The sequence below is a fragment of the Haliotis rufescens genome, unplaced genomic scaffold, assembly GCF_023055435.1.
Source record: "Haliotis rufescens isolate VD_foot unplaced genomic scaffold, xgHalRufe1.0.p SCAF_91, whole genome shotgun sequence".
Lineage (NCBI taxonomy): Eukaryota > Metazoa > Mollusca > Gastropoda > Lepetellida > Haliotidae > Haliotis > Haliotis rufescens.
The window spans coordinates 446,772-474,489 of NW_025964385.1; the positions used below are offsets into that span (position 1 = coordinate 446,772).

A 27,718-nucleotide genomic window follows, 5' to 3' on the forward strand; every position below is an offset into this window, starting at 1 on the left:
AAACAGTTAATCAAATCAGAGCAATAATACTAAAATCTGAATTTTCATTAAATCTACTCGAATCTACAATTGTTCGGTAAAACATGTTTCCGATCCCTATTTCTATTTTCAAAATGTAAACACGCTTGATGCACGTTGTGAAAGCGTCTGCTGTCACTAATTTCAGCTGATTTGCATTACGAGGCCACTTCAGTATATTTCAGCATGTACAGTCTCCAGATGCTCTCCTGACATGGACCGTTTCTGGTAAATTGTTGTCTTCGGAACAAAATGCACTGAATTTTCAGACTTTATTCAAAGCTAGGCTAGAATGTTTGAGGTTGTACGGTGACGATGTGAGTCAGGCCTAAGTCAGTAAGTGAGTTTAACCACGGACTTGTATATAGGTCCATGGTTTAACGGAGAGAGTCAGTCCAAGGAGGCAGGCTATCAGCGTATAACAATTTAATGAATTCCAGGATCACGGGTATATGACTGATGGCACGGAGAAATAATCTTGCATACATGTATATTCTCCTTTTTTTGCGTCAAATATGTAGGTTTTCTGCGTCAGGACAAACTCTGCACATCGCTCTCTGTCAATAAATGACTCACCTTCACCAATTGCTTTTACTTTCTGCCAGTAATGGGCATGACATGATAGGCTTGATAGACTACATGGTGTACAATAGGCTATGCATGGCACTATGTAATGAGTGAGTGATTTGCGTTTAACGCTGCTTTTAACTGTATTCCGTGTCAGCGTAATGTGGGAGGAAAGCCTGAAGTGATGCAGGTCTCAGACGTGAAACCCATGAGCACGGGTATGGTGCTGACAAACCTAGAAACATAATTGGGATGAACCCATAATCATAGGTTTCTGGCGTGCCCAAGGGATGCAACTCTGCACAGCAAATCGTGGCACCTTAGACAACTGGGCCACCCGTGCCCAACTTTGTAATGGATACCACTACATGTGTCATGTATACATGTTCTTCCAAGTTCTAAATGCCTATCAAAGATTAACATTCTTTTATCAGGTGTAAAATCTTAATATGTTTATGAATGCATTTAATAAAAAATGTGACATTGCCGATGGAGCCAAAGCATAACCCAGTCACGTAACATTTATAAATCATTAGAAGGATCAAGTGAAAGGTCTTTGTTATTTTAGTGTTATGGCTCTGTTTAGCAGAATCTTACAGCTCTGATACAATGGAACATGTTTGCCCAATATTTATATACAGTGGTATAGCTTCATAACCTCCCAAATTTGTTAACATTTTACAGTGTTGGAAATTGTGCGGGATAGTTAAGGAGTCCTTGTCATAACCCCTAAGTTCAAAACTAAAGATTTAGAGGGTTCATGGATTGAAGTACTATAGCAGCAAACCCCACTCCATTAAATCTCACAAATGTTTTAGGTACATACCTCGTGATCAAAGTCTTTCATGGTTCCTGAATACAGTCCTTCCAAATTCTCAGTTAATAAGATAGTTCAGTTTGTCATCAGAGAGTCTGTTACCAGCAGACAGGTATTACAAAACTAAACCCTCTGTCTGACACCCAACAGGAAGATTTACAATTTACAAGCATTTCAACATAAGCCTGGGGATTAAGTAATGTAACCATGGTTACCTGCACTGTAATTAGGCTATGTCACTGTCTATTGCTGCTGCAGTGCTAACAAACTCATCTAATTAAGAAAAACATATATACAGCTTGACTATGGGCTTGTAAACACAACAGAACAATTAACATATCTTCATGGTCACATATTTGGGATTAAGATTACTAATTTTCTTTGTCCCATACCTCCATTAGTGGAGTTGTTGTCCAATCAGCAAATTGCAGATGTTTTGTATGGTAAATTGTAAGTAAGGACAAGGTATATGGATGAACAACTTCTTTATGCCAATTAGGAGCTATGTTTGATAACAGTGTTAGAACCTACACCACTATTTGCTCTTAATTGTAATAAAGAAGTTGTTCATCCATTTACCTTGCCCTGTACTCAAACTTCTAAATTGCTCTCAAAGAAGTGGTAAATTGTACATTGAATATGTCTTTAGTCCAATCACATATTTCTAATGCTTCCAGAGAGATTTTGAAAAAAATGCATGAATGATGTTGCTCATTAAGTACTGTTGTTTAGAAGAATAAAGAATAGAGAAAATAACATGAGTAAAACACTTTGTTTCCCTTTCAAACATTACATAAAAAAGCTTAAGTTGACCAGTTCACGCTGGAGTCACTCAGCCTTTCTGAATACCATCTTCCCTAGGCAAGGGAGTGAACTGGCTGTAAGAGTCAAGTTTGCACCCTTGCCGAACAAGGCGAGGTGCATCAAATCACGTGAGCACCTTGTTTATAAGCATGAAAAGATTTGGAAAATATCTGTTGATGCTCAGTTGGCGGTAATGCTTTGCAAATCCTGCAATCTACCGATATATGCACGACAGTTTAGGAACTGAATGTTGATTTCAATACGCGATTTTGATTAGTCTATGGATAGACTTGTTAGTCCAGTCAAAATGATAACTCCATAATTCCAGCCTCCCAATGTTGTGTTTATCATTCCCTGGGTTTTAATCTCTGATATACCCTGACAATGATTCTAGGTTTGTCTGCACCATACCCATGCTCGGGTCTTTAACCTAAGTGCTAGATGTCTAAGTGACAAGCTGTAATATACTCACAGCCAAAAGAAACGCGAACCATAGAGACGTAGAGAGAAGTGTTCGTTAAGTAGACATGTTTCCAATGTGTACAACTTAATGACAAAACTAACAATCAGTCAAGTCTTACCACAGTGTCTCCATCCTTATCAGGGGGCACGGGTGGCCCAGTCGTCTAAGGCGCCATGATTCGCTGTGCAGAGTTGCATCCCTTAGGCATGCCAGAAACCTATGATTGTGGGTTCGAATCCTGGTTCGCCCCGATTATGTTCCAAGGTTGTCAGCACCATACCCGTGCTTGGGGGTTTCACCGAAGTCGTAAACGTCAGACCTGCATCACTTCGGGTTTTCCTCCCACATTAAGCTGACACGCCATGATGTAACTGTAATACTGTTAAAAGCGGCGTTAAACCCAACTCACTCACTCACTTATCCTTATCACGATACGCTGCAAGTGATCTCCAAACTTTACACACGTTAATCCTGCACGAGACAAATGGTGCATCTCGAGTCATGGATCTATGACGTCACGTGTGATGCATTCATGAGTGTCGGTTCACACAACAGAACTGTAGGTTCATTTGTGCATCAAACCAAACTAATGACTCTTGAATAGGAGTAAGTCTTCATATATTAACCAACATGTATGGTCTTTTGTCGATGAGTATATAACTGAAATAATTTTCAAAGTGACATTAAACCAACTCACCCAATCCTCACACTGTGGCAATTTTTGTTTGTTTGTTTGTTGTTTACTGCCGCACTCATGATTGGCATCATGAGCATCGATCCACGCCATCGGGTCAATGACATGCATCAACCAAGTCAGTGAGCCTGACCACCCTATCCCGTTAGTCGCCTCTTGCGACAAGCAAAGTCACCTTTAACGGCAAGCATGGGTTGCTGAAGACCTATTCTACCCTGGATCTTCACGGGTCTATCGTTGTTGAAAAAGTTAAATAAACATAGTTAAATATTATTGTGTTACTTAAAGACATAGTGACACAATAATATGAAACTATTTCAGTTTTGATTGAAATGAGATCAATAATCACCTTGACATCCTCTTAGTTAGTCCTGCACCATGACCGTGGAATATATTTATTTTATGAAAAAATAATAATCTAGAAATGCATACAAAAGCAAGTCTAGCCAGCTCAAGCTAGCTAAATCAGCATAGGGAATTTTTTTTTTTTTTAGAGTCAAGAAGGATATTGTGTAATATAAGATTTCAGAGACTAAATGTTAGTCTACCTCTTAGTTTATTATGTGTAATAGGAACATCTCTGTTTCAGGAAAGAACCCATTAATGGCACAACAGTATTTTTCTCTGAAGAAAGCTTCACACGAGTATTAGGGACTGTATCCCTACAAGAAAGACTCGCAATCAAGTTTGGTGAAATCCGAGATGACGTCCAATCTACTCCAGTTGTCTCACAATACCAGGCACATGCGTCTAAGATTACCACTGCTGTACCCACACAGGGGCCGAAGAGGAAGGACCCTGGGGAGGCTAAGAAAAAACAAGCACCTGCCTTGAAGATGGATAGTCCTGCATCCTCATCTGCTGCAGTCATTCAGCCAGGGTAAAGTCTGAGAATTTAAACATTGTTCGACCGCCTCTGTGGTCTAGTAGTAAAGCATCTGCCCTTCTGCGGAAGGTCAGGGGTTCGATGCCCAGCTGCATCATACCAAAAGACGTTAAAAGATGGTACTTTTTGTTACCCTGTCTGGCGCTCGGCATTAAGGGGCTAAAACGGCTGGGAGTCAGTATACTGTGTCTGAGTGGGGTATTCATGTTAAACTGTGGCATGGTATCTCAGTTGGCTAGCACTATAAATCGGCATCAGTCAGGACTAGTACAAGCAGACACACACACACACACACACACACACACGTGCATGCACGTCGCTATATACGTGCAATAATCTTGGACGCGATGTTAAACCCCATTTCACCTCACCTAAACATTCTTCAAGGTCCAAACACTGGGACTTATCTGGTATTCCAAACTATGTGCGCTTCGCAAGCATATTCCGGAGAAAAAACTTTATGTTGGAACTTTTACTAAAGTTCTTAATTTCTTAAATTCAGAGGAATTTAAAAATAAAATTAACATTGCATTGAGTGCAATCATGTAAAGCTTAGTATAAAAGACCATTTCTCTTTCTTTATCCTTCTAATTGTGTAAATCAAGCCACCGCTGGCTCCAATGATATTAGTCACAACTATGTTAACATGAGTTTGGAAATTTGTAATTCCTATTTGCAATTTGTTTTACATTTACAACTTCAAGGATGAATATCGGTCTCAGCGTAGGTCTAGGTAAATCCCGGGAACGCATTAAAAAAACTCTGAGCATGTCCAGCAGTAATGATGTGTTTTTGCCATGACCAGGGTTTCAAAATAACTTTTAATTTCACCCAGCCAAAGTTATGTGCTACTGTAGTACAGAGTAGCCATCTTTATTATCTGTACTTGTGGGTTGTAAGTGGTCTAAGACCTGCATCATTTCATGCTTCTGTCCCTCATGAAACTGACACGTCATGATATAACTGGTATTTTGTTCAAAACGGCATTAAATCCAACTCACTCACTTTATCTAAGTATTAATCGTGGCCAATTGACTTCATCAGACATACCACACAGAAGCCCAAAGGTCGCAAATCCTCGCTGACTTGTAAGGAGCAGAGACGGTACCTGGAGCTGTTCCAGAAATACCTGGTGTCGTACCGGCCACAGCAACCAACTCAGGCAGAGATCAAGGAACTCACAGAGTTTGAGGTACAGTGTCACTTATGTAGGACCCTATCTCAACACAATAGCTCCCTGGAACCGAGCTCTTATTGTATGGACTAGAGGGATGCGTGGTCACAATGCCTGTCGCTGTTTGGATTCAGGGTTAGAATAGGTCCCCAGCAACCTGTGCTGGTCGTAAGAGGTCATTTAATGGATCAAGTGGTCAGGCTCAGTGACTTGCGTGTCATCGTACATTGACATCATGGATCGTTACTCACAATATCAATCACTGGATTGTTTGGTCCAGACTCAATTATTTACAGACCACCCTATATAGCTGGAATATTGCTGAGTGCAGTGTTAAATAACAAACAATCAAACCACATGCGTAACCGGGCTGATGGTGTCTCAGTATACACAAAGCAGTGTTCAAAATTCAGCCTGGAAGTCAGAGGGTCCTTTTCATAGCCCTAATGTAAAAGTTAAAGATTCAGGGGGTCCTTAAATTCCTATCATAGAGGAGTAAATCTGAAGGACTCCAGTACCCCCTAAATGTAGAACACTGCAATGAGAGGAATCTGTTGCTCATGTTTAAGTGACTAAGATTGACCATTATTTACAGGCTGCTTCACATAGTAGTGGGACGATGTACCGATGCATCGGTGGATCGAGATTTTTTACATCTCAAAACAAGTATCGATCACAGTCACACACGAAGTAAAAAATATCGATTCTGACCTTAAATGTTTTTGACAGTTTCAATATTTATAACAGTCTGTGACTTCAGCCAAAGGACGAATGCCTGAGTTGGTAAAATTCAGTTTGGTGCAGTACACTGAGCTAATATAAATGTAACATGTTGTATTTGGGATTACACCTTGAACAAATTCTTGTACTTTTGGGGTGAAGTCTCATCTGGGATTCAGGGCCACACTCTCAATGGCCAGCACACAAAGTCACTAGAATCTGTACTTTACTCAGAAAGTGTCATCTCAAAAATAACATATGTTAAATGTTGACCACTTTCTAAAATGCATCATCATTGTCAGCCACTGGAGTCGTTCCAATTTACACTTATCAGAGGGGTACCCAAAGTATGTGATCTAGACTACCAGTTGTTGGACTTCCATTTCGTGGAAGCCTCCATGGCTGAGTGGGTTAGATCACGAGTTTGTGTGCTGGCAATTACCCACGTCACTGAGAGTGTGGGTTCCAATACCTGATGGGGGTCACCAAACTGTACTTCAGTCAGAAACTGTAATCCCAAATCTATATGTTACATTGGACCACTGTCTAAATGAGCCTGTGAACATCCGGGGTAGAACAGGTCTTCAGCAACCCATGCTTGCTGTAAAAGGCAACTTTGCTTGTCGTAAGAGGCGACTAACGGGATCGGTGGTCAGGCTCGCTGACTTGGTTGATGCATGTCATAGATCCCAATTATGTGGATCGATGCTCATGTTGTCAATCACTGGATTGTCTGATCCAGAATGGATTATTTACAGACCGCCATCATATAGCTGGAATATTGCTTGAGTGCGGCGTTAAACAACAAATGAACAAACTTTCCAAATGCATTGTCTATTCTCAGCTAATAATGGTCCATATTTTAACACAAATCTTTTGATTATATCGAATAACAATTTCGTACCAGTAGACTCAGAAGTCTTTGGCTCAGACTGTAACAGTGTGATTGAAGAAAACTCTCTCATTTGAATGTATTTCTTCTGGTCAGTTGTTTGATTACATTATTTACCGTGGTGACGGTCATCTGTTTGACACGCCCCCTCGTTGTTTATAGGCCCTCCAGCATAGAGTGAGCAGTGAACAGGCTGACTTCCTCAAGTACACCAAGCTTGTTGCCAACTCCAGACACTCGGACTACATTCACCTAGTCCCTGCTGCCGGGCGGTATGTCGATGTAAGTGTCATGTCTGTCACACGGGGTGGCAGCTCAGTGGAGAGTGAGTGAGTTGGATTTAACATCTTCAACAGTATTACAGTTATATCACGGCGTGTCAGCTTAATTCGGTAAGAAAGCTCGAAGTGATGCAGGTCTCAGACGTTAATCACCTCGGGTTGGCAGCTCAGTGGAGAGAGGTTTGTTGGTTATATACTCACCATCAAAAGGAACGCAAATACCCAACATGATGGTAAATATATGAAGACTTACTCCTTTTCAAGAGATATTAGATTGGTTCGATGCACCAACCGTGAACTGATGATCATGAACATATTTTATGTGATCCATGACTCGAGATTCACCATTTGTCTCAGGATTAGCGTGTAAAGTTTGGAAATTATGTGCAGTGTGTCGTGATAAGAATAAAGAATATGTGGTAACGCTTGACAAATTGTTAGTTTTGTCATTAATTGGTAGACATAGAAACATTTCTTCTTAACGTACATACTTCTCGATATGTTTCCATGGTTCGCGTTTCTTTTAGTGATGAGTATACATATCTGTGATAGTGTTCCATACATGAATTGTTTGATAGGCATTGCTTAGACGTTGACGGATGACAAGGTAGACACAATTTTATAGATAACAACTTCTTTAATACTGTAAAGAGTCAGTCTTGTTTGACAACGGTATAACAATCTATACTGAAACATCGCTTTCTACAGTATTAAAGAAGTTGTTATCCATAAAAATTGTGTCTACCTTGTTCCATACATGGTTGCATAAATGTGGTCATTCTCACATATTTTCACACCATATTCTTATGCAATATTCTCACATGACATTTTCACTTTCCATCCTCACATGACATTCTCACACAAACTTTCACAGCATTCAGACATATTCTTACACAACATTCTCACTTGACATTCTTACACAAATTATTACATGACATTAACACATTTCCACACAATATTCTCATGCAACATTCTGACTTGACATTTTCACTTTCCATTCTCACTTGACATTCTAATTTGACATTCTCACTCAAATTCTTGCAAGACATTATCACAACATTTTCACTCAACATTTTCATAGACATTCTCATGACAGCACAATACATGCCATGTATCCGGGGTAGAATAGGTCTTCACCAACCCATGCTTGCCGTATAAGGCGCAAGCTTGTCGTAAGAGGCGACTAACGGGATCGGATGGTCATGCTTGCTGACTTGGTTGATGCATGTCAACTTATCCCAATTGCGTGGAGCGATGCTCATGATGTCAATCACTAGATTGTGTGGTCCAGACTCGATTATGTAGGTGAAATACTGCTGTGTGGGGAGTCAAACAAACAAACAAACAAACAAACAAACAAACAAACAAAACATGTTGAAGTGGTGTAGGAGCCAACATTCAGCCTTTACAGCTGCCAACCCAAGTCATAACAAATTTATCAAACTCTATTTAAGGAGAAACTGAATTACCAGTGGCGCCGTGTTGACCAGTATGCAAGGTACTACGTCCCCCACAAGACAGTACCCCTCTGTGTCCCCAGCGATGCAGACTATGCCCCAACCCTGGTGCATCAGAAGCTGCTGCTGGAACTGGTAAGAAGGGATTCATTACTCATCATTCAGTATTTGGAGCTACAACCTTTGCTTAATGTTGTATGTATGTTTGTAGCATTGTTTCATTGAATAAGGTAAAATATATACAGAAACGTCATGGAACTGTAGCAGTGCGTGGAGTCATCCCACAGATGACATCCTTACCTTGTCAGCAGATAAGCAGCGTATTTACGTAAAATATCCCCCCAAAATATTCAAAACCCAATTACTTTCAATTAACTTGCTCACAGAAATGCATCCATTAAATAAGAAGCTCAATTGTATGAAAACAGCACCCATAAATACCCAATGAAGCTTTTACAGCATGTGTACAAAGAAGCTTATTTCCGAAACACAATTACGAGCTAATTTACTTTCCGAGTCAATCCTATATATTTAGGACCGTTATATACATCTAAAACATTATTTCATATTTTGTGGATCTTATAATGTTCACTCAGTTTGGGAAAAACCCAATAGAGTGATGAACAGACGAGTGAAAAAATATTGGTCACCCAATGAAAATAGAAACCTTCGAGTAAAAACTCAATTGTTCAAAAGGTTATCTGGAGCTCTGCATTACTCATCATTCAGTATTTGGAGCTTCAACCTTTCCTTAATGTTTTATATATGTTTGTAGCATTGTTTCATTGAATAAGGTAAAATATATCAAGACAAGTCATGGAAGTGTAGCAGGGCGTGGAGTCATCCCACAGATGACATCCTTACTATGTCAGCTTGCTGATGGTCTTGACCTCTGTGGTCATGTGGGCCGGGTGTTCTACCATGGATCAGAAGCTCCGTAGTTCGAATCCCATCATGGGACTCAAAAATGTTATGGCCGCTACATTGGCGCCCAGCGTGGTACTGAGCGTGGTCATTAAATATGAGCCAAGTAAATCTCAGTACCCTACTCTGCTGATAGGGGCATGCCCTCTCAGATGTTCTGGCCATAGCAGTATATTTACAGCTTACCGGGATGTAGCAGGGATGCTGGGTCCTACTGTGCTGCTCGGGGCATGCCCTCTCAGATGTTCTGGCCAAAGCAGTATATTTACAGCTTACCGGGATGTAGCAGGGATGCTGTTGGCTGGCCTAAAACAACAAGCAATCACAGAAGGATGGATGCTCTGTCCACATTGTCGCCATCTTTCTGTTTGTGCAACAGTAAGTGTAGATGTCCTTGAGATCCCAATTGTATGTTTTCAGGGTAGTTTCCCTAAGATATTCCTGCCTGACATGAGTCGTGCACAAACTGAGCTGCCAACGCTGTATGACAAGATCAACAAGCGGTTCCCTAGCACTGGCAGAAAGACGAGGAACAGCAAGGCATGGAATCATGAGGTACTGTACCAAATTCCAGCCCTGAGGGAATACTGAAGGAATCACTGAGGGAATACCTATCCTGGGCCTCATTCCTCGAAGTGACCTTAGCGCTAAGATGATCATAACTCCCATACTTTAACATAGGCTTACGATAATCATCATGCTAAAGTGGCTTGTGCAACGGAACCCTGTTTGTAAGAGGCAACGAGATAGATCGGGTGGTCAGACTTGGTGACATTCTAGATTGCTTGTTATTGTACCTGGACAGTGTGGATTCAGAGCTACAGATAAGCAGCATATTTGCATAAAATATCCCCCCCAAATTCAAAACCCAATTACTTTCAATTAACTTGCCTACAGAAATGCATGCATTAGGTTAAAAACTCAAATGTATAAATGCTCATAATGTTAATCCTTGGTTTCTCTGGTGCAAACTTATTTACAGACAACCATCATGTGGCTGGAATATTGCTGTATCAGCATTAAATAGGAAACAAAACAAAATTCCACTTGGAATACAAGGCAGGCATGGCATTCATTCACTGTCTCAGGCTCACAGTTGTCATGCGATTTGCTGTGCAGAGTTACATCCCTTAAGTGTGCCAGGATCCTACTGTTGTGGTTTCAAATCCCAGTTTCACCCTGAATGTAATTCTTGGTATGTCATCACATCACAGGTTCCACCAAATTTATAAATGTCAGAGTAGCAGAGAGATTAGTGATGTCATTTGATTGTGACATCGTTGTAACTGATGACATCACAATGATCTGCAAAGCTTTGTGCTGCACCTATCCTCCCCAGCTGATGTTTGTATTACTGCAGGCATGTAGCAGAGACACCAATGCTGAGATTCTGGCAGAAAGGCATGGCTGTCAGATCGTCACCTGTTCCTCCGCTCTCAAGTGTCTGGTCGACAACCACGCCCCCAAGTTTGACCGAGACTGGGAAATCCCCGTTGTTATCAAACAGTACGAACATGACTGTAAGTCTACTTACATCTTCATTGTGTTACTTGGACATAGAACACTCATGCTGTATTGAGCCTGATAACATTTCACATAGCAATGGTCTATCTCTGTATGTGAGAAACACTTGGTTGTTGGTTGTGCATGAGTGACTATTTTTGCCGTATTTCCCATATATAAAATAGGCCTCGCCTTCTAGGGGATGAAGATGAAGAGTTTGGAGCTTACTATGTATGGATCCATTGTCAATGAAATAAGGTTCATGTCAAGGAGGGGCGGTCGGGTAGCCTAGTGGTTAAAGCATTCGCTCGTCACGCCGCAAACCTGGGTTCGATTCCTGACATGGTACAATGTGTGAAGCCTATTTCTGGTGTCCCCCGCCGTGATATTGCTGGAATATTGCTAAAAGCTGTGTTAAGCCATACTCACTCACTCACTCATGTCAAGGAGTCACTCGTGCTAATCTTATCGTGGTTGCTGTAAATAATGGTGAGTTGGTGCGATCTGCCAATCACTTCACACACAATTTCACTGACACTAGGCTTGGTTCTCATCATCATAAATTCTGCTGCACGTTTTGTTTTCATTGTCCATTTTTGTAAACAATATGGAATGAAATTTTGAAAAACATAAGTCCAGATATACAATGAATACTTTTTAAAAGCAGATAGTGTAATAAAAGCACTAACTTTCATGCTTCAGTACGGATTTGTTGACATGGTATTGGAGGTGATACATTCTCGTGCTCAAGTCCGTGTCTTTCCGTTGTGGAAAAAAAGAAAGATCAAAACTCATTGTAGCATTAACGATGCACACCCAGGATTGCCTCCGTGGTCTAGTGGAAGAGCGTCCACCCGGAGAGTGGAAGGTCCGGGGTTCGATCCCCGGCTGCGTCATACCAAAAGACGTTAAAAGATGGTACTTGTTGTTACCCTGTCTGGCGCTCGGCATTAAGGGGCTAAAACAAGGACTGGTCGGCTCGGAGTCAGTATACTGTGTCTGAGTGGGGTATTCATGTTAAACTGTGGCATGGTATCTCAGTGGGCTAGCACTATAAATCGGCATCAGTCCAGACTAGTACAAGCAGCCACACACATACACACAGACACACGTGCATGCACGTCACTATATAAGTGCAATAATCTTGGACGCGACGTTAAACCCAATTTCACCTCGCCTCACCTGTCTTACAAGTGGAACACAGCTTTTGACTTCGTTGATAGTGTGTCATCGTACCCCATTGACGTAGATCATTGTTCACAATATCACTCACTGGTTTGTCTGGTCTATTAACAGGCCCCTCATACAGCTTGAATAGTGCTGAGTACAGCTTTAAAAAACAAGCAAATCAAACCATTCTAAATGCTCAAGTGATGTTTCAGATGGAGAAATCAGCACCAAGCAAAGAGTTGTCTACATTGATAAGCCATTTGCAGCTAAAGTGATGACCAACAGAGAAAAGAACACAATGTATCACAAGTTTGCCCTGAAGACATTCATCAGCCAACCAGCCCTCCCCAAGGGGCAACGTCTTGTCGGACACAACTCCCCTGCAAACTCTGCAAAGGAAGACACGCACAGAAGACCTAAATCGACAACCCCTTTTGATGAAGAAGTCAACATGGAAGACTTAGAAACGTTCGGATCATTTGATTTCAGCAAACCTGCCAAGAAATCGGAAATGAAGACTCAGGAAAGTTTGGTAGATCTCGAATCGTTTGCAATCTCCACTGGTAAATCTGAAATCAAGATGGTCAACCGTGAAAAGAGTGGAATATCAAAAACAGATACATCCAAACCTTTGATTCACAGAAGTGATTCCAAAAGTGTTGATGCTTGTGAGCAGATAGGAAGTGATAAGGTAGACCTAAAGGGAGGTAAATCCAATTCCTCATCAACCAGAGCATCTGATGGAGCTTCAGGGAGGAAACAATCTGATACTTCCAAACTTGAAACCTGTGATGTGTTAAAAGTGCCAAAGAAAGTAACAGCTGTCCCCAAAATTCCTGTGTTCAGTTCCTCCGGTGGAGATACATCGCATGACGAGTCGTTGGTCATAGACCTCCCAGAATCATCCAGTCCACCTCCCCGCACAACAAGGTCAACAAGGTCACAGGCGAAGAAGAAAGAATCGGAAAGTTCTCAATCCAAGTCCTGTCCCGAAGTTGCTGTTGCACCGGTCAGAAGCAGCCCCAGATTGACCAGACAGACGGAGGTGGGGAAGGATCTCATGTCAGACAGCACGGATGACGAGAATGGACTCATTATTGACCTGGAAGATGAACACGAAACTGAGGCAACCAAGAGGAGGACCCGATCTCAGTCTCTGGAGTCAAAAGAGTTTCCAATTCCAAAAAGGATACTCAGAAAACGAAAGACCGAGCAGGTTAGAACATCCGTTGAGTCGGAGTCCGATATTAGCCCTGACAGACATTCACTACGGGTCACAAGGTCAAATTCAGAATCCAAGGCCTCTGATGAGCCTGACAAGGAGGAATCAGTTAAAGAGAAGGTCACGAGGAGTATGTCAGTTACGACACCTGAAGACAGTGTTAAAGATGGGACCAAGGACCCAACTTCTGCTTTGTTGACAGAAGTTAGCCCCTCCAAAGTGGACACTATTATGTTCAAGACATCAACCGATGACTTCAGTCTGTTGCCTGGGACAAAAGAAGGTGGATGTTTACGCATGTTTTTTATGAGGATTTAGATTTTAATTGTGGGACCACAAGTTTAAATATCTTTGAGGAAAATCTGTGGATACAAAAAGTAGGGTTTTCAATGTCAACTTCCCCATTAATTGCCTTCACAGCAGCAGATATGTTCACATCAAGTACATCTTCTCAGTAAATGTTGTTAGCATTATTCTTGGCCAATTTTTTTAAAAGGATGACAAGGTAATGGTTTAGTTGTCTGAATGCATTAGTTAATAGATGCTTTTGATATTATAAGCTGTTGATGATAGCTGTATTTGGGCCATCTGGTGAAGACTAGATATCACATTGTAACTCAGATGTTGAATCATTGAGTTTTGGGTACATCTGTATTTGTGGTTCGGGAATAGAACAAATGTCAAGGATTTTCAAAATCAGAAATCTGACATGTGTTTGAACAATATCATTAACTGTGCAAGGGTATCAAAATGAGCACCCAAGTCCTTTTCTATTTGTGATTAATTTGGTTTAGATATCGTAATTTAAAATGTTTTTGAAGTAAGAAGTTTCACACCAGACATGACATTAAAGATGTATTTTACGTTTGTATGTTCCTCTCTGTATTCTAACTAATCTGTATGTTTTCTGATCAGCCCAAGACACGCCCCCTTCTGCCAAAAGGTCAGGGAGAAGGAGAGGTGTGACAACAGCGGGAGTGTCTACGCTGGACTCCATCCTTAAGATGCAGGAAAAAATGTTGCCAACGGCGCCCCGAGGCCGAACTAGTGCATCAGGACAAGACATAGAGGGTAAGCTGGTGCGGCCATGTCAAAGTCTGACATATTACTTTTGTGACCAAAACCATATGGAATTCAATATATGAACTCATTTTAAAACCACAAACATCAGCTTCATTTCTCTTTAATATTTTTATGGTATAGCTGAGTACCGAGGATGTGCAATTCTCACTCTCATGTTGCAACTTCTGATGGGAAATGGTGAACCACAACCTTTCACTGCCAATTCTTGAAATATAGATATATAGATTGGAAATAATCAGAAATAAATTAAAAGTAGTATTTTTTAATTTTTGACTGACTGTTCTGATCAATTGAATTTTTTTTGTAAAACTTGCATCTCTGGCCACTGCAAAACGTCTTGTAGAGACTCACTCACTCACTCACTCACTCACTCACTCACTCACTCACTCACGTAAATGAGGCCAAAGGTAAACATAGACTGGATTGTGTGACCTCTTATCAAAAACTCTGACAAGTAATCTGTCTGAAGGGGATACAGGTGGCCCAGTTGTCTTAATTCGCTGTGCATAGTTGCATCCCATTGGCACGCCAGAAACCCATGATCGTGGGTTCAATTCCCGGTTTGCCCCAGTTATGTTTCTAGGTTTGTCAGTACCATACCCATGCTCATGGATTTCACCAAAGCAGTAAAGTGAAGTGAAGTGGTAAACGTCTGAGACCTGCATTTCTTTGGGCTTTCCTCCCACATCAAGCGGACACGCCATGATATAACTGGAATAGTGTTCAAAGTGGTGTTAAGCCAACCTCACTCACTCTTAGAAGTAACTACATATCCATAACACTGTAAAAGTCTTGCACTACGAACATTGTTATCCATCACCCTGAAGGAACGGGTGCTGTCCGTCTGTCCATCACGTTTCGTTTCTGGAGAAGAACTGAAAAACTATGAGAAAGTATCTTAACCAAACTTGGCACATAGATAGGTCTAGTGGTGAACTGGTTTCTTTTGATAGTTTGGGATTTTTGAAAAAATTATTTTTCGAGTTTCCATGGCAACAACTTTGACTTTTTACTGAAAATGGTGGTAGTGTTCCTTTCCATAGCAGATCTTGAAAACCGTACAATATTTCTTGCCTTGCACACAGCCGGACATGTCATATTGGCAGGGGATATGAGTATTTCATGCTTGTTTGCATTTTTTTTCTTTAAACATTCTGACCATGCTGACAAGAAGAAACAATTCAGTGAATCACAGGGTGGATTCATGATTGTTGATGACCCCCCATCAGAATTTCAAGTGTACCCCACATGCTTTGCAAAACCTTGTGTCTTGAATGGCCACAGGATCACACTGTAACAATTGATTATCAGTTGAGTTACTTGTTACTTGGTCTGTATGATCAGCCTGTGATTGCTTTCACTATTTTCTGTATACAATATGATCCGATGAAGATCCGGGGTAGAATAGGTCTTCAGCAACCCATGCTTGCCGTAAAAGGTGACTATGCTTGTGGTAAGAGGCGACTAACGGGATCAGGTGGTCAGGCTCGCTGACTTGGTTGATGTATGTCATTGATTCCAATTGCGTGGATCGATGCTCATGATGTCAATCACTGGATTGTCTGGCCCAGACCTGATTATTTACAGACTGCCCTCATATAGCTGGGACATTGCTGAGTGCGGCGTTAAACAACAAACAAACAATATGGGGGAAATGATTTTAGTAATAAATTTTTGTTTTAAAATAATGTTTTATTCCTCTTGCCTGATATTTTGGAGACAGAAGTCTCAAACAAGTAATTATATTGGTTTGTCCTTATGATGTTCTACCAAATTATGTATAGAAGAATAATTCCCAGTGCTGTACTTGCCAGAGAACCTGTCCCAGTTCCGGCAGCCCGAGGAGCACAACACATGTTACAATCTGTGGAACTTCTCGGGGCTCAGCCTCCTTGTCCGAAATTCATGCCATGGAATCCTCAAGGGCCTCTCTCAGAAGGTATGCTGGGTAGTTTTCTGCGCACTTACACTGTTTTTTGGGTTTTTTTGTTTTTTAACACCACACTGAGCAATATTGCAGCTATATGACGGCGGTCTGGAAATAATTGAGTCTGGGCCAGACAATCCAGTGATTGTCATTGTAGGTGTGGGATGAAGTATTTTATTACTCGCCCGTTATAGAAGATAGCACTGTTGAATAACAATAAGCTGGCATAACAGTGTTTGATATATCTTTCAACAAAATTTCACATATTGCTTCAAAGGGTATTGTGACATATTTGTAAACTTTGTAGTGAATGGCCCCGTTCCACAAAGTGATGGCAGCGCAACGACAGTCGTAAGCCTCATGTAAAGTATGAGAGTTGGGATCGGTCCCCTCAATTCTGAAGCTAGGGCATTGTATGGTATTAAATAAATATCTGTCAACTTTTAATTGGTAATAGGTTTGAGGTATTATCCTGTTAAACTGGATTATGCTGTGGATCATGTATACATCAGCATATTTCCACAAGACAGTGAAATTTTACAAAGTTTTAAACAGCAAGTAATAAGTAAAATACTAAACTCTCATGTAATGAAAATTTCGCTAATCAGATAACAGAACTATTCACTCATTTCCAAAAATTGTATTACATGCAAGCTTGTTTAGTATTCTATTTAAGTCTGATGTATGCACAAAACTAAATTAGCGCTGTGACTAGTTCTAAAAGCCATCTTTGCACTATGACTAGTTTTGTTGTAGTATATATACTTCATGTCTGATGTGTGGCAGGCACAGCCGGTGCTGATCGTCCCCAAGTTGGAGTACCAGGTGAAGTTCGGAGTGGAGCAGGTGACGATGAGCGAGGTGTCCCGGGACTGGATCTCGTGCCACACCAAACCCAACACCAAGCTGGTTCGAGGTCAGGATCCAAAACAACCATTCCTAGTTACATATGTCCAGGTTTCATGTGTGTCATCTTGTTAAAGGTGGTCTCGTGGTTAAAGCATTCCTTAAAGACCTTTGTCATCCATGAACACCTGTGAATACACAATGCCTTTTGGAAAGTGATCAAATATAACAAATATTTCTTAGTGGAGTACAAGGGCACAGGTGGCCCAGCCGTCTAAGGCAGAGTTGCATCCCTTGGGCACCCCAAAAAGCTATGATGGTGGGTTTGAATCCTGATTCTCCCCGATTATGTTCCTAGGTTTGTCAGAACCATACCCGTGCTCGTGGGTTTCACCAAAGTGGTAAACGTCTAAGACCTGCATCACTCCAGGCTTTTCTCCCACATTAAGCAGACATGCGGCGATATAACTGTTATACTGTTCAAAGCGGCATTAAACCCAACTCACTCATTCTTAGACTACCAGATGTCGGACTTTCATTTTTGTGGAAGCCTTGCTGGCCGAGTGGATTAAATTGTTAGATTGTTGACTTTGTGTGCTTGCAATTAAGTGCCTCACTCTGAGATTGTGGGTTCGAATCCCAGGTGGAACTCAACCCCAAAAGTACTAGAATTTGTACTTTACTGAGAAAGTGTTATCCCAAACAGGTAAGCTAACTTGGTTGATGCATGTCATTGTATCCAAATTACATGGATTGATGCTTATGATATCAATCACTGGATTGTCTAGTCCAGACTCCATTATTTACAGACAACCCTCATGTCGTTTGAATATTGCTCAGTGCAGCATTAAGCATCAAATAAATAAATAAATAAACATACATCCTGCTAGAAGTGTTAGTTATCAGTAGAATGACACTAGCAGTGTAATAATCTTGATTTTTCTCAGGTCGCATCAATGCATTTACATCGGAACTGGTGAAGATAGATGAACTGGAGCTCAGCTCAATAGTCAATCCCTCCCTGCCCTTTGTGTAAGTATGCAGGATTGTTGGTTTTATTGAAAGCTTATGTATAGCCATGGCCGTTTATGACAAAAGTTATATTGCGAAGCATTTTGTTTTTACAGCAATGGTAGAGTGGATAAAATATTTAAAAAATGTTTCCCTTTGATTGATTGTTTCATTGATGTCAATACTTCATTCAACATCTGTTTGATATATTTTAATTTTTTGTATTTTAGGTTTTGGATGTATTTGTGAAAATCCTGGTCAAAGGTGGCCAAAAAATGTTTAAAAAAATCAAATTATTTTGTTCTTCATCAAGTTATATGAATGTGTAAACTATAGGTATATTTGCTTTTATTTTGGGTGATTGGTGGATCCACAACCCAGTTTAATCAAAAGAAGTATACCTTCAAGAAATAGAAATACCCCATGTTTGCTAAAGTTTATCAAGAATCAGTTCTGTGTGTTTTTGTTTTCTTTTGAATGTTCTGTGTTTGTTGGCTACATCTTTAAAGAGGTGCTTTGTTAACCTATCAGGGAGGTCAGGTAATCCAGTGGTTCAAGCGGTCGTTCGTCACGTCGATATCCCTGGTTTGAGTCCCGACATGGGTACAATGTGTGAAGCCAATTTCTGGTGTCCCCCGCCCTGATAATGCTGGAATATTGCTAAAAGATGTGTAAAACAAAACTCACTCACTCACTCGTTACCCTATCTCAGGGCAGACTGTGTCCCACTTGTTTGTAGCTGACCACTGATGCAGACAGACTTCTTTGCCCGACTCATTCACTTGATCCTCACAGCTCTGTTGTACTTTCAGACCAAGCAATGCACTTGCCTCCTTACACAGTCTATTCCTCAAGCTGACAGAGTGAGTACACTTTTTATATGATATTTTACTGTTTCAACCCTTGTTAGACTAGCCCCCAGCAAGCTATGCTATGCTGGGCTAAAGAGACAACGAAATGGATCAGTAGTCAGACTCAGTGACTTTGTTGATAGTCATTGTATCTGAATGTGTGGATCGTTGTTCACAATATCAATCACTTTATTGTCTGGTCCAAACTCGATTATTTACAGGCCTCTGTCGCAGGAATAGACACCACTACTAATCTGTTAGTTCTTTAGGTCTTGCCGTAAAAGGGGACTATGCTTATCGTAAAAGGTGACAAACGGGATCGGGTTGTCAGGCTCGCTGACTTGGTTGATGTATGTCATCATATTCCAATTTACGAGGATTGATGCTCATGATGTCAATCACTGGATTGTCTGGTTCAGACTTAATTATTTACAGACCGCCGTCATATAGCTGGAATATTGCTGAGTGCGGCGTTATACAACAAACAAACCAAAACTTGTATATGAACTAGCTGCGGACTAGTTGGCTTTCACCAGTTGTCTACTATTGTAACACGAAACTGAGATATTGCCAAGTGCGGTGTTAAACAACAAACAAGTAAACGTATTACTAATATCCATTTATTATCCCCACCACAAAGGGGGATATAGCACTGTGTGCTCTCCCTCCATCCGACTGTCCTTCCCTCTTTCCGTCCATCCGACTGCCACATGTCATTTAAGAGCATAACTTGAAAAATGTTTAATATTGTATTATGAAACTTTGCATGTGTATCAAATGCATACTGAACTGGTGCTTTTTTGATGTTTTAGTATTTCTAAAAGAAATAGTTTGTGTTTTTCCCTGTTTACTTGGTGCATAGTGGTTGCAATGGGGGCACATTTTCTCAGAAACTACTGAAGTTACATGATGAAGCTTATCAAAAATATACTTACTTAAGGCTGAAATAAACAATTGGTGCCATTCAGATGGTTTCCAGAGCTTTCACATAGTTGGGCCCATTACTCCATGTTTTTCAACTTTAACCACATAGTATTCTGTACTATATGAACAAACAAAATTATGATGTGCCCTATGACTGGGGATTGAGATGACATTGTTTTTTGTTATTATTATCATTATTTTTATTCACTGCTATTTGACATAACCTCTGAATCATCCTCTGAACTATAATGTTTCAATTATTAGATTAAATACAGAACCTTATGTTCTCCATGTTTCCGACATTACCCTTTTTTTGGTCAAAATATTATGCACAAAAACCAAAGTTGATTGTCACCCAAACCATGCATTCTTAGGTTGCCCGTGGGACAATATCTTCTGAGTCATTCGAAGGGAGACAACTCCTGTCAGCTTCAGAAGCAAACCGATAACAAACGGTGAGTTGTTATTTGATGGGGTTGTAAAACATATATAACAATATTTTAATGTACATTTTAACATGTGCAAAAAGTTTGAGTTAACAGATAATGTTTTTTTCATGTTCCTACTTTATATAACCAATTTCTGATCAAGTTTATAAGTAGGACAATATCTGCAAGTATTTCCCTTAGGATTGCCAATGAAGAAATTTCTGATTTCTGAAGAAATTAGGTAGTTACTAATATGCCAGTTAATTGATAATGTTACAATCATCATAATAATAATTATTATCAGGTGAGGTGAAATGGGGGTTTAATGTCACGTTCAAGATTGTTGGACTTATATAGTCACGTGCATGCATTTGTGTGTGTGTGCGGTTGCTTGTACTCCTCTGGACTAATACTGGTAAAGTAATGCTAGCCCACTTAGATACCTTACTCAAACTCAGTATGCTGACTCCGAGCCGACCAGTACTTGTTTCAAAGTCCCAAGCAGGGTAACAAGAAGTACCATCTTTTAACATCCTTTGGTATGATGCGGCCAGGGATCGAACCACTGTCCTTTAACTCTCAAGGCAGGTGCTCTATCCACTACCCCACCAGGGCGGTTCTATTATAAGTGATACTGTATGCAAGATTGTCCTGTTGTGATTCTGTGTTCGAACCAACCTGTGCTTGTCCTGCTGACTAATTGGATCAGGTGGTCAGACTCAGTGACTTGCTTGACTTGCTTGAGTTGCTTGATTGCATGTCAGTGTATCCTGACAATGTAGATCGTTGCTCATAATATCAATCACTGGATTGTCTGGTCCAGACTTGTTTACATGTATTTACAAACAAAACCTCTTATATCAGGCGTTTTTAACTTGGTGTCCTGAATTTCTGTAGGGGATCATATGACCTCAAGTTCAGCTACATGGGTTTCGGACAGATCGTCCCCCAGAAGACAGAGTCGAGTGTTCCGTGGATCCCCATCGACCCCACAGTGCTGCTGCCTGCACACCGGAAGCTTGGACGCATTCCCTGCACATTTGACCCATCAGGTAGGCTGACACAGCAACATTACAACTTTGTGTGTAGCCACCAGGGCTTGCTCTTTTTAAAAGGTACTGCCCCTTCTCCAACCTAACTTGCCTACAACTAAATGGAGGAGGCCGCGAAGTGGATGAACCTGAGGTCGTGTAGCCTCCGGGGCGGTCGGGTAGCCTAGAGGTTAAAACGTTCGATCCTCACGCCGAAGACCCGGGTTTCGATTCCCGACATGGGTACAATGTGTGAAGCCCATTTCTGGTGTCCCCTGCCGTGATATTGCTGGAATATTGCTAAAAGCAGCGTAAAACCATATTCACTCACTCACTCATGTAGCCTCCAAGCAGGGCACTCCTCACCCCAAAAACGTTTTTTCCTGCATTCTGAGATTGAATCTTGGCTTCCATTTGCCTCTTTTCAGGTCAATTTAGGATCAAATAAAGAAGTTGTTGTACACAACATTACAAAATGGCAGCTGATTGTCATTCTACTGAGATGATCCAATCAAAAACATTAAACACCAAATTTTAACTAGCCAGACGGGCCATCTACTTTACGTTTCAGCAATCCCTTTGTAATTTTAACGGACAAGCGGTTAGATCGACCCTTGAGATTATTGAGATCGTTGTGCCTCACTAATCCTACTTTGCGTACCTGGGGAGGACAGCACCTTGGTGATGCTTTGTATGTTTGTAAGAGCTAGCACCAATGTTTTCTGCTACAAATAATCAAGTATGTGATAAATTTGTGTAAATCAGATCTTGTATCATATGTGATTCCTCTCTGCGTGGAAGTCTTAGAACACGTCCCGTGAACTTTCTGCTCACCCAGTCAGCATCAAGGCTTCTAAATTCTTGGTATGAGTGAATGAGGATTTAGACAAGCATATCTGATCTCAAAAACAAATACTTAATAGATGAGTTCCTATTGCAACAAAAACCAGAAAACCAATGCCATATATGTTGTAGATATCATGTACTATTGAGGGTTTGTGTTCTTTGGCAGTGTTTTTGGCTATCGCCGTGGTAGAAAAACTGAAGCCGAATAGTTTGAGAGAGCTGACATCTCATTGGCTTAAGGACCAGGCTATCCTCATTTTGATTGGTCGATCAAAGTTTGCTGAAGGTTCACATGACACAACCTTCTATGGAGGTGTCCTCAGAGCTTGATGCAGAGTGGTTCTGTATCCGTGACCCGTGAAGATCTGGGATAGAATAGTTCTTCTGCAACCCATGCTTGCTGTAAAAGTCGACTATGCTTGTTGTAAGAGGCGACTAACGGGATGGGGTGGTCAGACTCGCTGACTTGGTTGATGCAGAGTGGTACTGTATCCAGGTAAAAGATCTTCATTGTAATGAAATTAGCATATGTTTGGCTGAAATTGAGGGTCAAGGTCATTAAAGTCACTTTTCTTATCAGTGTAACGTGAGACATTGGACTTTCTGTCGGACTGTGTGGTATGTATTTTCCCAAACTAGAAATGGTATCATTCAACCAGAAGTGCATATTACTTTCCTAGCTTGAGGTGTCCCCTGCCATGATATTGCTGGAATATTGCTAAATTTGTAGTAAAACCATACTCACTCACTCCTAGCTTGAGGTATTATACTTTTTGTTTCCAAGTTGCATTACTTTATAGGTATAGGTACTGGTATAGGTTTCTCCAAACTGGAGCTGATGTCATAAAACAGGTCATCATACTTAAGAATGTGTATGGTTTCAAGCAATATTCCAGCAATATCACGGTGAGGGACACCAGAAATGGACTTCACACATTGTACCCATTTGGGGAATCGAACCAAGTGCTTCGGCATGACGAATAAATCCTTTCATCCACAAGGTTACCCCACCACCCCTTCGTTAAACCAGAAGTGCTTATAACTTTGTTAGGTAGTTGGAAGAAATATGACCACGTGACTGAAAGTACTAGACTACATCAGCCTGTACATTGGACATAAAACTTTCCAAACTGGAAGTGATGTCATTAAACTAGAAAGGTAGCTGCAGGCATACATCTTTTAGACTCTGCTATCAAATGACATTTGAATGAGGGTTTTGTTATAATATAGATCAACATCATGTCTTTCAGCTATTTAATGGAAACTTGTGATTGCAGTAGAACCATGAAACTAGAGACATCGACTCATTATAAGACAAATTATGACGTCTCAATTTGATACTCTTAATTTTGCCTTTTGATGGCTTGGCAGAAATTGCAAATTGCAGAAACACCCACTCTATCCTTTCATTTCAGGTATGTTTCCATCTAGAGCAGGTTTCTATAATATCAATCACTGGCCATTCCGTCTATCTCAATGTACCCACACAGCCAAACTGACCCAGACTCTTGCCCCATGCTTGAGGGGAACTTATCTGTGGAACATAAGTGTTGGGTAGACAATCATTTCCTGTGCTGACTTAGCACGTCTCCAGGGTCCGTTCTTTCAGCAGACGTATAGAGCAGAAATTCTTTTAAAAGGCTTAATTGTTTATGCCCAGCATCAGAGTGGGAAGGGAAGGTCACGTGAAATCACATACATCGCGCAAGTGTGCATACGTGTATTCCTCCCTGCTTGTACGAGTCTGGATGAGTCATGGTTTTATAGTGCTAGCTCAGTGTGATACCATGCTGCAAATATACATCGATACCCCACTGAGACACAGTATACTGACTCCAAGCCTTGTTTTATGCCCGTTATGCAGGGTAACAACAAGTACCATTTTTTAAAGTCTTTTGGTATCGTTCAGCCAGGGGTCAACAACCAACATTCCGCCCTTCACTGGGCCATGCAGGGTCTGGAGTGGGACGGGTCGACTGGTATATCAATGGTGCTACCTGACAAAACAATCAAAAAATTGTTTTTAGGATTTGCATTTTCTTCTTTGTTAAAAAATATTTAAGAATGTTGAAAAAGGTTTCGAAATGCTGATAAAAAAGGATAAAATCTGTTTGAAAATGCTGATAAAAAAGGATAAAATCTGTTTTGAAATGCTAATAAAAAAAGGATAAAATCTGTTTTGAAATGCTGATAAAAAAGGATAAAATCTGTTTTGAAATGCTGATGCTTCTTCATTTATGTTCTGTGATGTCGATAAAATCTGTTTTGAAATGCTGATAAAAAAAAGATAAAATCTGTTTTGAAATGTTGATAAAAAAGGATAAAATTTGTTTTGAAATGCTGATAAAAAAGGATAAAATCTGTTTTGAAATGCTGATGTTTCTTCATTTATGGTTTGTGATGTCGACTTATTGCCACCTGGACTATTGAAGTGTTGTGAGGCCCCTTCTTTCAGAGAAACAAAATCATAAGTCTTGAAGCAGTGGCCAAAATATATATTGTCCTTAACAAAGTTTCCCGGTCCCCCACTCCCTTTATCCCTCCCCCATGTCTGACCCTGACTGTGTTATTTACAGACGTACCATCATATTGCTGTGTGTGGCTGTAATCACTCGATAATTGCCATTGATATGTGTACTCAAAGAATACCTTATTGGCTCATCATGCCTGTGGAAAACACTTATCAAGATCAAGTTGGACAGACAGGGCTCCAAATGCTTTTTTTACAATTTGAAGTAAATAATTTTAAATAATTACTCCCAGGTGATCATTCACAGTTTTCTTTGGGTATTCAACATGTTTTTCATCCAATGGGGTCCAGTCCATTTGGTACTATTAAAACCAATGATTAGAGTGAGTGAGGTGGTTTTAAGCTGTTTTTAGCACTCTTCCAGCAATAAAACGGCGGGGGACCCTAAAATGGTAGCCTAGTGGTTAAAGCATTTGCTCGTCATGCCAAAAACCCGGGTACAATTCTCGACAACAGGTGGGTACAATGTGTGAAGACCATTTCTGGTGTCCCCTGCCGTGATATTGCTGGAATATTGCTAAAAGCGGCGTTAAACCATACTCACTCACTTACTCACTTTTGTGGCAAGAATGGGTTGCTGAAGACACCTATTGCTATTGTACACCTGATCTTCACGGGTTGACGTGTAAAGGAATGTGGTGAGGCCATATTGGGTAATTACAGACATTGTTTTATTCTGTTGTATTTTAGTTTACCTGCATATTTGTATGCAAGCAACTCAGAAATAATAGGCCAATGGGGAGTAGTACACTTTTGCGGGTGCACTTTTTCAGAACCAATTAGCTCTGTGGGGGCTTGAACGCGCTTCGCCGGCTCACCAGCTTGGCTAATTAATGCGTTAATTAGCCGACGCTCTACCACTGGACCAAGAGTGCTCTCACATGTTATCAATGTTAGCACCCCATTAACACGCATGCGCAATTAGGTAAACAATGAATTGCACATGCGTATGACGTCACGGTCCGCCCTCCCATTCATCTTTTCTTGACACCACACCCGCCATTGTTTATGTCAACATGACCGACCAATCAGATAACCAGATTAACACTTCAAAAGGTATGAATTTATGGCTAACCCTTGCCCTAAACAAGCTAACCCTAAGGACCGAAAAGGGGTGTTGAATCGTTAAGAAGTTTAAGTTTCCCTAAGACCGAAAAGGAGTGTTGGATCGTAAAGACGTGTAAGTTTCCCTAAGACGGAAAAGGGGTGTTGGATCGAAAAGACTTGTAAGTTTCCCTAAGCCCGAAAAGGGGTATTGGATTGAAACTAATTTGAAAGACTTGTAAATTTCCCTAAGACCGAAAAGGGGTGTTGGATTGAAAGACGTGTAAGTTTACCTTAGCCCGAAAAGGGGTGTTGGATCGTGAAGCGAGAGTCACTGGAGCGTGAGACACGGTAACGGTATAGCAGTCGTGCTATGGTGCGGTATTTGTGTGGATGGTAGAGCTCGGGCTGCGCCCGGTAAACTGCATTGTTACCGGGTGGTGATAATATATTTTGTATTTTGTGTACTCTACACAGAAAAGTACCTGATCTGGAACTCAGCACAGATGTGCAATATTCAAGAATAACCAACGAGCTATAGAGAACATGGATTATCCACAGACACAGATATGGGAAAGGTATCACACTTGATTTATCTACACTTGTGGGTTGATGTGTAACAGAGCATGTGGATGTTTCAGATTCCATCCCCCCCAAACAGATGAAGCTGATGAACACCAAGAAGAAGAACAGGAAAGGCCAGAAGAAGAAGCAACGGCAGGGGAAGCACATGAAAAGATGATGATTTTCACTTTGTCCTTCAATTACCATGATTGCGCCTCACTTGGAAGATGATATATAGTGTTACATGATGTAAGATTTGTTTTGCACTTCCCTGTGCCGATGAAATATGTGGCCCAGTTATCTAAGGCTGTCCACTTCCCTGTGCAGAGTTCTGTCCCTTAGACGTACCAGGAACCTAATATCGTGGGTTCAAATCCCAGATTAGCTCTGATTATGTTTCTAGGTTACTAGACTCCATATCCTTACTTGTGGTTTCTCTAAAGAGGTAAACGACCCATGAAGATCCGGGGTAGAGTAGGTCTTCAGTAACCCATGCTTGCCGTAAAAGGCGACTATGCTTGTCCTAATGGGATCGGGTGGTCATGCTCGCTGATTTGGTCGATGCATGTCATCGTACCCCAATTGCGTGGATTGGTGCTTACGATCAATCACTGGATTGTCTGGTCCAGACTTGATTATTTACAGACCTCCGCCATATAGCTGGAATATTGGTGAGTGCTGCGTTAAACAACCAAGCAAACCAAACAAATTGAACATGGTAAACACTCTATACCAGCATCACTTTGGGCTTTCCACCTACATCAAGCTCACACACTGTTATATACCGGTAACTGGACAACTGGAAACTATGCTAAACCAAACTCACTCATAATCACAACTACAAACTTTTGTAACCAGTGATTTGGAACAGTACAGCTAATGAATGTTGTTAATGAAATGAAACATTGTTTTCACCACATTCATATTTAAGAAAATCATACATATATCTGTACCATGTTTGTTTTAATATACACCACATGTAAGTTTCATGAAGCCAATAAACTGATGTTGGTGTAGAGATGAATGTGTTTTGTCTGTCAA

At 40.8% G+C, this 27,718-nt stretch overlaps 1 protein-coding gene across 1 annotated transcript; it reads left to right on the plus strand.

Annotated features, from left to right (window-relative positions):
* Positions 1-111: 111 nt before the first annotated feature.
* Positions 112-27,251, plus strand: LOC124151966 (little elongation complex subunit 2-like). The gene is made up of 16 exons (XM_048391581.1): positions 112-246; positions 3,953-4,243; positions 5,294-5,441; positions 7,198-7,317; positions 8,771-8,908; positions 10,118-10,252; positions 11,058-11,217; positions 12,583-13,875; positions 14,508-14,663; positions 16,490-16,614; positions 17,389-17,518; positions 18,396-18,480; positions 19,272-19,322; positions 20,609-20,689; positions 21,560-21,714; positions 26,755-27,251. The coding sequence occupies exons 1-16, from the start codon at positions 233-235 to the stop codon at positions 26,853-26,855; spliced, it is 3,183 nt and encodes a 1,060-aa protein (XP_048247538.1). The 5' UTR covers positions 112-232; the 3' UTR covers positions 26,856-27,251.
* Positions 27,252-27,718: the final 467 nt, after the last annotated feature.

Excerpts from the sequence above, each read along its gene's own strand:
- LOC124151966 (XM_048391581.1), top strand. Across the intron at positions 7,318-8,770 it reads CTGCCGGGCGGTATGTCGAT|GAGAAACTGAATTACCAGTG; the intron begins GTAAGTGTCATG and ends ACTCTATTTAAG. Across the intron at positions 21,715-26,754 it reads CTGCACATTTGACCCATCAG|ATTCCATCCCCCCCAAACAG; the intron begins GTAGGCTGACAC and ends TGGATGTTTCAG.